Source organism: Haplochromis burtoni, unplaced genomic scaffold (assembly GCF_018398535.1).
Source record: "Haplochromis burtoni strain Fernald_Lab_line unplaced genomic scaffold, NCSU_Asbu1 Contig_4, whole genome shotgun sequence".
NCBI classification, from domain to species: domain Eukaryota; kingdom Metazoa; phylum Chordata; class Actinopteri; order Cichliformes; family Cichlidae; genus Haplochromis; species Haplochromis burtoni.
The window spans coordinates 3,820,963-3,831,569 of NW_024582365.1; the positions used below are offsets into that span (position 1 = coordinate 3,820,963).

Consider the following 10,607-nt stretch of genomic DNA (forward strand, 5'->3'; position numbering starts at 1 on the left):
ATTTAAATCCCCAACACTGCCCAACTTTAAAAAAAATAAAATAACGATTTGAACTTTTAAAAGATTTTGGGCGGATTGGGTTTCAGTGAAAACATCTTCTAATTAAAAGATCATGACATTTATTTGTTCTTAGTGTCTGAAAGAAGCATTCCTGAAACAACACATCAGTGTTTATACTTAATGTACAAAGTTTGGAATAGGAGAAATCAAGTGGATGCAGAACTTGATTCAGTAAGAGCAGCTGACGCTCCTACTGAGCTTCACCTGCACTGGGAGCAGTTTAGAGTTTCACTTTCACTGCCTGTTAAGTTTCATTTTGACTCAGAGCCTTGTTCAGAAAAGGTAATGGGTGGACTTCAATGCACTTTAAGCAAATTCAACTAATCTTTGAAGGCTTTGTCCGTTTAGTTTCCAGGATCAGATACAATTTCACAATTTACACGTTTACTCACTGATGCTTAGATTTAAATATTAACTAAAGGTTGTAAAATCAGCGTGCACAGACCTGCCCTGCCATGTCCCAGGCCCCAAAAGTTTCCTCTTATCACCGTATGCAGCACGTTGACTCCACTGATATCGTTCCGCCCTTTAAAAGCCCTTCCCACTGTTACCTCTCTCTTTAGTTTCTTACATAATCCTTTACCTTGTTAAATATGTGGTGACATTTTGATGTTTCGGTGTTGTATGAAGCTGGAAAGCCTCTTGTACCCTGCTTTGAATGCCTAACAGACAAATAAATTAACTGATATTTAATTACAGCTAATTACAACTGATTGAGCCATTCATCATTTAGAAGATGGCAAACCTCCAGAGCAAACAGGAGGGGTGGAGCAAGCAATGTTTGGTATGAGAGATAATTTCCCAGCTGGTGTCACAGAAGAATGAAAGGATTCAAAGTTATAGCTATGAATGAATCTTTAATCCCCATGTTTGTTTTAACCCTGGAGAACCCATGGGGTCAAATCTGACCCCATGGGTTCCCTAGTAAACCAATGGGGTTGGCTCTGACCCCATGGGTTCTCCAGGGTTAAGAAATGAACTATTTCTTCTGTAAATTTGTTCTGGGTTTTTCTGCTATTTTTTCCTTCTTCACTGAAGATTTCTATTGTTTGAAACTTACACCGCCCAGCCTCCGCCTGTGTGTCAGTGCTTTGTCTCACTTCGTGTTTTTATAGTGACACAAAGGATTGACGTGGTTGGGCCTACCTGCCGGGACTCCGCCTTGCCGTAGCGCAGCTCATTGACAAAATGCTCGCAGTTTCTCCTGACGACGCAGTACGGCAGCACCTGGCCCACCAGCATGCGGGCCTCCCTCACAATGACACCAGGCGAGTGCGGCTCGTACTTCTTGTCCAGACTGTTGCTGATTTTCCACTCATCAGTTCCCACCACGTCCCACAGCCCATCTTTCTTCACCAACGCCTTCTCGGTTATGACAGACATCACGCTGCTGGAGCCGGCATCCGGGACCTCAGCTGGGGACAAAACCCACTCAGTTTACATGCTGAATATTGCAAGAATTTGAGTTGGCTGTACCCCAACAAATAATTTACATTGTGTTCTGTCCTGAAAACCCACATCACAGAATCTGCATGTGGCCTCTCAGATAAGCTGCTTTTTGTTTTCAGTGATGGGGTTTGGGGGAAGGAGTCCAGACAGTGTGTGTGTATATGTGTGTGGAGGGACTCACAGGGTGGTGCCAAGTGAACAACGAAGCCATCGCCAATGTACACAGCCCAGTGCTGGTAAGAGCCACGAAAGATCTCGATTAAATCTCCAGGCTCTGGCTTTTCATCATACTTGGATTAGAAGAGAGGGGAAAAATGTTTGAATTTCCAAAAGAGTGTGTTTGGCAATAATTGAAGCACGTTTGACCCGATCACGCTGACTCGCTTTAAATAGAAATCAGCGTGATGTAATAAACAGCTCTGAGGCTATAAATGCCATCACATTCTTTTACTAACCAGTGTTGGGGCCATGTCAGCCTGTCTTTGGTCTGCGAACTTCCGATTTATTGGACTTCCTGACGACTTTCAGCTGTAGGGATTAAAGATAAATAAATAAATAAAAGTACACATCAGATTTAAGCACACCACGTGATACATAATGAAAGTAAAAGACCGATAAATCTAATAACACTTTAAATATCTGTATGTTTTTGCACACCAAACCGGGCTAGATCCTTCCTGAGCTGAACAGCGCCCCTCTTAAAAACAGCTGCAGGATTGTTGATGTTCCTAATAAACTGGCACATTAGCATAACCTCTGCATAACCTCTTTCGTGGAAATAAACGCCAAAGAAGCGAATGTTAGAGAAAAGCTCGCACTTTTAGAGACTTATATATCAAAATAAGTCACAAAGAGTGCTTAAAAATCGCACACGAAGAAGATTAGCCAGAATTGGTCCGTGTTTGCATCACCCAAAAGCTGTGAGGTAACACCATCATTCACGCGACCCTCAGCTGTGGGAGGTCTTTGATCGGGTTAATGCCTTACCTGCAGCGACCAGACTCTTCTTCTCCTTCTTCTGTTCTTATTGCGGTTGTCAAAACGATCTCGAACCCTTTCGTTTTGAAATGAGAGACGTCGCCGACGCAAACGTCAAAAGCTCACTCGCGAGCGATCAGCTGATTCGTGCGCGTGCTCAGTGCCCTTCAAAATAAACGCGTGGCAGTATTTTATTTGTCTTTTTTAAGCGTCAGGTGATTTTTAAGATGACTTTTAAGATGACTGATTGTTTAAGCAAGGTGCAAGAATATTACAAGAAAACGCGTGAATATTTAATGATGTGATAAAATTAAGTGTGAAGGAATCAAGAGTCTGCTTTTGTTTCAGCTACAAATACCTACACTTTTTATTTTCTTTCTTTTATAAATGTGTGATTTTATCATGGGTAAATTTCATTAAAAATATTTAATTTATGTATAATTTATTCGCATTTATTTTGTTATTATTTATTTTTGTTAATATTATTTTTATTTGACCTTTTTTGGTCCGGCAGGTGCTTGACTTTAAAGTCTAATTTCAACAAATAACGACATTTTCTTTCTCTTAAATCGCCGGTTTATTATCCGCCACCCCCTCTCTTTCTTCTTTCCGTGATCAGTTATGATGGCCACGTGCAGAAAAACACGTAACTCAACCTTTAAAACCCCCAACACTTTCGGTTTAAATATAACTGAGAACTAAATCTTCACGAGGATTTTTTTTATTGCGTGACGACGTGACGACGTATGCTTGTTTGCTTCAGTAGGAAGTCAAAAATTGCTGGAGTTTATATTTGTACAGTTTAAATGTGGGGTGTCAAACAAGGGGATAGATCCGGCTCTTCTAAAGGTCCTGATGGCAGGATTGTTAAACAGAAGGGAACTGTAGATATGTTTGAATGCTGTTTTTTCTTAATTAACACTGTCCATGTAAAGCCTGTCTGTCTTGTGAGCTGCAGATGGTGACATCCTTGTAATGACAGCAGACTAAAGTGAGAGTGGGAAAAAATGTTGAAATTATATATGTTTTTCTTGCCATGTTTTATGTTATTCATCATCTGATGGTCATTAAATGAGAAAAATGAGCAGATCGTTAATGGTTTTAGCTGTTTTTAAATGTTACTCTTTCAAAATGTATCCTTCGCATCTCAAAAAAAATTAGTCATGTATTTGTGTCTTGATGCATGCTCAGTCATCCAGGTAGGTAAACCCCAAAAGGTTGATTATGTTCATCTGAATGTAGCGTTTTCAATGGGAGAAACGTTTCATCACTCATCCGAGTGACTTCTGCAGTCTCAGCTGACTGCAGGTCACAGCCATTGATCAATGGTCAGACCATTAAACAGTGGTTGCTGATCAATGGTCATGACAGTTTGCATATTAATAATAAAGGAACTGACCTCACAGCCCACTGTTCGTCAGTGGTGCTAGTTGTGCTGTTTTCTCCATTTATGGATGATGTCTCTCAACGTGGTTCACTGCAGTCCCAAAGCTTTAAAATGGCTCTTAACCGGTTCCAGACTGATAGATGTCACTGACTGCTTCTCACACGTTCATAGGTTTCTTTAGATGGTGGGATGATGTGCTGCTTTTTGAAAGGAGCAATTACTTTTTCGCAGAGGGCCAGGTAGACTTTTTATGCCATTAAATCAAATCTTAATTTCCAAACTGCATTTTGAATTAATTTGGGTACTTATTTATTATTTAATATCAAAATTTATTGGATGATCCGCAACATTTATGCCCATATGCAAAAAGAAATTAGGAAGGGAGCAAATACATTTTCACTGCACTGCCTGTCACCCTGTGAAAACTTTGGCAGCATCACGGAACTCTTTTTTATTTATTTTAACTACAAAAATCATCCTTATTCAATATAATTTTCTCCCCTGATGAACTTCACCCCACCTGGAGTGGCCTGTGTTAAATTTAAATTCAACATGAATTGAAAACCAGGATCATAGAAGTCATCTAAATAAGTGGAATGACAGGGAATGAAATTTAAAAAGTAGCAATAATGCTCCTATAGGTTGATATCCGAATATCAGCAAATAGGAAAACATTAACTGCTGGCAGCGGCTGATGTTGACTAATGTGTTTGTAATGAATATTTCACTGTATATTCGGCACAACTGGAGAATAAATACCACAATTTTTTCTCAGTTTTGTATTATTATTATTATCATTTTAAATATCTCTGCTTAAAAGCTTGTATTCCATTAGTAAAGTTAGATAATTAAGTCAGTACTGAAACACATAATAAAGGACACAGAATTAATATGTATCATTTTAAAAGTTAATGTTATTAATTTGTTGTTGTTGTTGTTGTTTTTTTTACCTAAAATATAATTATTAATTTACAAAAACTACGTACTATGATGATGAACTTTTCCTTCATTTTTTTTCTCTCCCATGTCCCTTGCGGGGCTCCGTAACGTACTATGTAATAATCAGGCGAGCTAATTTGATTTTTCTTTGCTTTATCTCTGTCGAGTAGAAAGCAGCAGCAGCAGAAATAGACATGACCACTGGGTGTCGCCAAAGACTTCCGCGGTCCGCTTGACGTTTCCTTTTTCTAACAGCGAAGAACTCCCAACTTCCGGCTTCGGAGCGCCCTTTCGTTGTATTTTGTCCTGAAATTTGGTTGCGAAGGCAACAAAAAAGCTGCCATAATCGCTCAAGTCGAAGCCCCACGGCCGAGAGGTGGATTCGCTGTGATGTTTTGATGTTTACCGACCGAGCGATGTCTGTGGTGTTTGACGGGAGCCCGCTGAAAGCGATGCAGAGCTCACACACTCACACACCGCAGACTGCCCTGAGGTGAGTGGCAGATATGACACAAGAAGTGCATCCGCAAGATTAAGTCCCACAGCACACGTCTCCTGCTCGGGGTTAACTGTATGAAGAGCAGTGGGGCATACATTTATATTTCTGTGCATGATTAAAGTTAGTGCTTTAATCCTAGAGTGCATGCTTTCACCTTAAAGAAGACAAAACACAGTAAACACCTAAATTTGATTTGATCACTTTGATTAGTTTAAAGTCGTATCAAGCTTATGTTTTTACTTATCAGTGAAATAACAAAATATTTTTCATTACGAATACTTTCTGTGCAAGGTTAAAAAAAAAGATTACTTCACTGGATCAAAATTAATCTGCTGCTTTTCTAGTAATAGTCAAGTGTTTTTTCCTTGATGTGACAACAGTTCTTTGGCTGTCTTTTCTTTTAAATGACTAATCAATTAATTAATTGATGAAATAATTATCAGAAGAGTTATGATCAATATAACCTCAACAAGGGCTCAGATTGGGCCATATAAGCTTGAATGGTTCACATATAGTTAAAATGGGACCACAGTCTAAAGTATGTTGGATGGCACGTGACTGATACTTGGCCAACTAATGTTGTTAACGCTGTAAACCTGGACACTTCTTGGTTTCATTATATTTATTAAATTCTACTTTTAGGACAAAGAGAATACTAACAAATTAAAGATAGAAATTATTGTTATTTTGATCATCACATAATCAATATTATTTTAAACATTTAAAAAAAATCCAGATCCAGATTTAGAATCTCGATTTTTAATCTAGAGCTCATAAAATAACAAGTGAATGCCTACAAAAGCCCAAACTGACGACCATCAACTAATAGTTTTGTTTGACTTGAACATAATTTGTTCATAATGTTATAAAACAAAGAACAGCAGGACATACTGGCATTTCTTCAGTGTTGTCATTGGTCAGTTCTCCACACGTAGTTGAGCTTAAATCAAAAGACCAAGCTTCTACATTTTAATAATAACACCAGTTACTTGCTAGCTTTGCCACTTGTAGTTCTTATATATGTTGTGGAAGGAAGTTTTATTTGTCACAGGATGTCACTTTTGGTTCTGTAAGGCCTTAATGGGTGTTGTTCACAACTTCTTCATATATTCACACAGAATATTTTAGCAGTGATGTATTTTTAGATCATTATGGCCGTCCTTATCATTTTTAGCTTGTTGGTGAGACACCACTCACTTTCCTCATGTCTACTTTCTCCTTCTCTAGTACCCAGGAACTGTCTCAGGAGATCAAGTCCTTCATCAGTGGCGTTGACACCGTTCAGGGCCGGAAGCTTAGCGTCCGAGAACATGCTCGATGCGCTGTGCGCCTGCTGCGCTCAGTCCCGGCCTGTCGTGGGGCGGTCTTGGAGCATCTGCGAGGCGTGTACGATGAGCATGTGTCCGCCTTCCTGCACAACCTAGAGACGGAGAGTAATGCCAGCACTGGGGTCAGCTCCAACCTGGAGGACATTATACAGGTGTGACTACAAAAATACACCATCATAAAATAAATATGCACTCTAAAAAAGATTTTTAAAGGTAAATTTGTTTTATTATTTCTTTTGTCTGTAGGAGATTCACGCCGTGCTGTCAGAGTTCATCCGTCTCAACCCCCGAGCCTGGGCCCCTCTAGTGTCCACCTGGGCTGTGGATTTACTGGGCCAGCTGAGCAGCAAGCATGCTGGGCGCCGTGTCGCCCCCCACTCCTCCAGCCTCAATGAGCTGCTTCAGCTCTGGATGTCTTGTGCTGCCACTCGATCTCTCATGGAAGCCTACTCTCAGTGTCTGGCTGCAATGCTGGCCTGGTGCCCCGATGCCTGTGTCGATGCTCTTTTGGACACTTCAGTTCAGCACTCCCCTCATTTTGACTGGGTGGTGGCTCACATTGGGTCTGCCTTCCCCGGTACCATCATCAGCCGAGTGATGGCATGTGGACTGAAGGACTTCTGCTCTCATGGTGCTAAGGACCAAGGGCTGCTTGTAATGGGAGTGGATAAAGGCAGCAGAGTGCCAAAGATCGGCTCAGTGGTGGGAATCCTTGGACACCTCGCCGCTCACCACTCCGACAGCATCCGGAAAGAGCTGCTGAGGATGTTCCAGGAGAGTCTCAATCCGTCGAGCCCTCTATCTCCAACCTCATCTTCAACATCCTGGGAAAGCTCCCCTCAGCTTCGTCGTGCTGCGGTGCCGTTTCTCCTGCAGCTGGCAGCAATGTCCCCAAACCTTTTTGGTCCTGTGTCTGCAGAGCTCGTCGAGTTGTTGCGCCCCCCTGTCCTGCTCCAGCTACAGGCCGTGCTGCAGGGCCTCCCCAGAGAGGAACTGGATAACATGCTGGGCCTGGTTGTGCATCTCATTAGCCAGAGCCCTTCGGGAGGGGCCCGGGTCCTCCGATTTCTGGCAGACACTGCAACCCCAGCTTCAGTCATTATCTCAGGCCCAACTCCCTCACCTCACGAAGGAGTCCGAGAAGGTTGCGACCGCCTCCTGCAGATGCTGCTCCTGCATCTCCACAAGTTAGTATTCAACCGCAATGATGGAGTTGAGGTCAACCCCCATCACTCTGCTTCCTCACAGCCCCAGAGGGTCATCCCGTTCTTGGAGGAGCTGCAGTCTCACATTGGTCAGCTGTGTGCTGAGACGCTGCGACTGGAGAGGAAGCGTCATCTCTGGCTGCACCAGCTGCTATGTCTGCTCTCAGTTTATGGGGGTCCCAGCACAGCAACTGAGGCCCTCTGCCAGCTGCTCACTCAGGCCCGCAATCCAGAGGAGTTGGCTCTGGCCTGGCAGCTCCACACCACGCTCTCCTCTTGCATGGCAGGCCTCATTCCTGCTGCCATTGCACGTAGCGTGGCGCAGATCCACACGCACACTCTGGGGCCTCGGCAGCTTAGGCAGCTGCTGCTCAACCTGGCTGCAGCCATCCAGAGTCAGGACGAGGAGAGAAGAGGAGCAACAGGTGCTCAGTCCTCCATGGTGGTCCAGGTGGGCTCGGCGGTCTCAGGACACCTCCATGATTTCTGCCCACTTCTTCTCCACGGTGACCCAGCTGTATCTCACGCTGCAGTACGCCTCCTGTCCTGCAGCCCGCTCCCTCGCACCTGCTCCCCAGCACAGCTGCTCCAACTCTGTCGCGCTGCCGTCACTCATTTCTTCCAGGCTCTGCGAAGGAGAGGAGAAGGAGGGAAGGCAGGGAGAGATGGAGGGCAGGCAGGTGAAGCAGTGAACTGCTCCGTCCTTCTACTGTCCCGTTTTGCCGCATACTCTCCTCTTACGCTCAAATCAGTGCTTCAGCAGCTGGTTGAAGGAGCGCTACATAAAGGCAACACTGACCTATTTGGAGGGCAGATCGCAGACATGTCTGGCGCCCCTGTGCCTTCCCCATCTGTGTCGCCTGATGTTGGAGCCTCTTTGCTGGACGTCAACTGTCGGTTTGGTACCACCGTTAATTTTTCAAGTAGTGTGTGGTCTGTGTTTCACGCAGGTGTGATTGGCAAGGGACTAAAGGCTCGCACCATCATACAGCTGCCTGATCCATCCTTAGTCATACAGGTGAGTGTTTAAAGATTGCAGAGCAGTTAAAACTATAAATAGACTAAGGAAGTGGGGTTTTTTTATGTATTTTTACTGTAAGTTGTGCATAAAAATTATTCGTCCATGTGACTCCTATGAAATGTTCAAACAGAGGAAATAAATCTGTAATAATGTGCATGTTTTCGTCCTCTTTTCTCTGTAGAACATTCAGATTCTGCTGGCAGTTATTGTCAAGTGTTGCAGCTCCTCCGGTCTGAACGGCTCACGATCACCGTCTGACCCCGATGAGCCGCCACCCATCAACGCGGAGGCAGCCAAGGTTGTTGCAGTCACAATAGTGGAAAACGTCTGTCCCGACGTGGCCAATAGCGAGTTATCCTGGCCCCCAGAAGAGCACGCCCGCACCACAGTGGAGAGAGACATCCACATTCGGCGCTGCTTTGAGGCCCACCCTGTGCTCTTCCCTCTGCTTCAGGTCGTTGCGGCTGGACGACCGGCTCTCTGCTACTGCTCAGCGGTGCTCCGAGGCCTCCTGGCCACTCTGTTGGCCCACTGGGAGGCATCTCGCGAGGCATTATCCACAGACTCCCCATGGCACCTCCAGGCTTCCTGCCTCTTGGTGTCCTGCATGGGAGAAGGCCAGCTCCTGCCACCCGTCCTGGCCAACGTCCACGAAGCTTTCCCTCACCTGACTCCCTTCGAGGTGAGGCTGCTGCTGCTGGCTGTATGGGAGTACGTAAGGGGGAATGGGCCCATGCCCCAGAAGTTTGTCTTCAGCTCGGAGAAGGGCATGTTCTGCAGAGATTTCTCACGGGACGGCGACGTGGCAAGATACGTGGCGCCAATCCACAGCGTGCTACATAAAAACATTGACAGACTGGGGCACCTGTGCTGGCGATTCCAGCTCTGAGGAGTGACGGGGAATAAATAGACTGTAAAATGGAGGGATTACTGTGTTACGGTCCAAGAGCGGACCCCAGAGTTTCAGTCACTGTAGTTCACTACCATATCAGTAGAGGCTTGTGCGCGTGCATACCTTTTTGTACCGTTTTTAGACTTGATACATTTCTAACTGGTGAGAAACACAAATGGCACATGTGTACATAGTGTGCATACAGAATCTGGGATGTAATGTGTCATTTTTGATTCCAAAAATACATTAACTGCTAAATCATTTACAGACTGTTTTGTATAATTTTCACATTGTTCGTGTTCTATAATGGAAACACAACTTTGCTTTCTTGTTGTGTACACGACCTCTTCTTTCAGCTACTTTTCAAAAAATAAACCTTTGTTCCAGAATTTGACTTAACTTGAGGGTTCCTCGTTGATGTGATCGTCAGAAAGTTGTATTATTAACAGTTTACAGGCTCTTTTTGTGTTTGAGCTTCGCTAATTTTGATTAAATGTTAAAAAAGAAAAAAATAACTTGCAAAGAAAGGTTAAGACACTCTAAATAAGGTAAAACAAAAAGACGATCATCAAATCATCAATCCTGGACTTTACAATAGTCTTAAAGTTGTCTTTGAATAACTTTGACTCTACAACTTACAGATAATCTGTATTTCACAAAAAAGAAAAGGTGGATGAAGTGGAGGTAGTCAGTGGAAGCTAGCCATAATATGTGTGTGTGTGAGAATGGGAGGGAGACAGGTGGAGTGATCAAGGTGGATGATTTTAAACACCTGGGCTAAACCATCCAAAGCAATGGGCAGTGCACAAGAGAAGAAAAGACAGATTTGTGGCAGAAGGATGACAGAAA

At 43.8% G+C, this 10,607-nt stretch overlaps 2 protein-coding genes across 2 annotated transcripts; one reads left to right on the forward strand and one right to left on the reverse strand.

The window, feature by feature from the left end:
- Positions 1–1,206: 1,206 nt before the first annotated feature.
- On the reverse strand, positions 1,207–2,649 carry LOC102295190 (phospholipase A and acyltransferase 3; the record flags this gene model as incomplete). Its single annotated transcript, XM_005913350.3, is given in 4 exon segments — positions 1,207–1,475; positions 1,691–1,799; positions 1,965–2,037; positions 2,497–2,649. Coding segments are annotated over 3 exon segments (393 nt in total), but the record flags the coding sequence as incomplete, so codon positions are not given.
- Positions 2,650–4,936: 2,287 nt separating this feature from the next.
- Positions 4,937–10,157, forward strand: ints5 (integrator complex subunit 5). Its single transcript, XM_005913351.3, has 4 exons — positions 4,937–5,306; positions 6,540–6,792; positions 6,887–8,863; positions 9,048–10,157. The coding sequence occupies exons 1-4, from the start codon at positions 5,212–5,214 to the stop codon at positions 9,753–9,755; spliced, it is 3,033 nt and encodes a 1,010-aa protein (XP_005913413.1). The 5' UTR covers positions 4,937–5,211; the 3' UTR covers positions 9,756–10,157.
- The last annotated feature ends 450 nt before the right edge of the window (positions 10,158–10,607 follow it).

What these genes read in the sequence shown, in the direction of transcription:
- ints5 (XM_005913351.3), top strand. Translation starts at nt 5,212, where the DNA reads ATGTTTACCGACCGAGCGATGTCTGTGGTGTTTGACGGGAGCCCGCTG. An exon ending in ACCTGGAGGACATTATACAG is followed by an intron (nt 6,793 to 6,886) that starts GTGTGACTACAA and finishes TTTTGTCTGTAG; the next exon opens with GAGATTCACGCCGTGCTGTC. An exon ending in ATCCATCCTTAGTCATACAG is followed by an intron (nt 8,864 to 9,047) that starts GTGAGTGTTTAA and finishes TTTTCTCTGTAG; the next exon opens with AACATTCAGATTCTGCTGGC.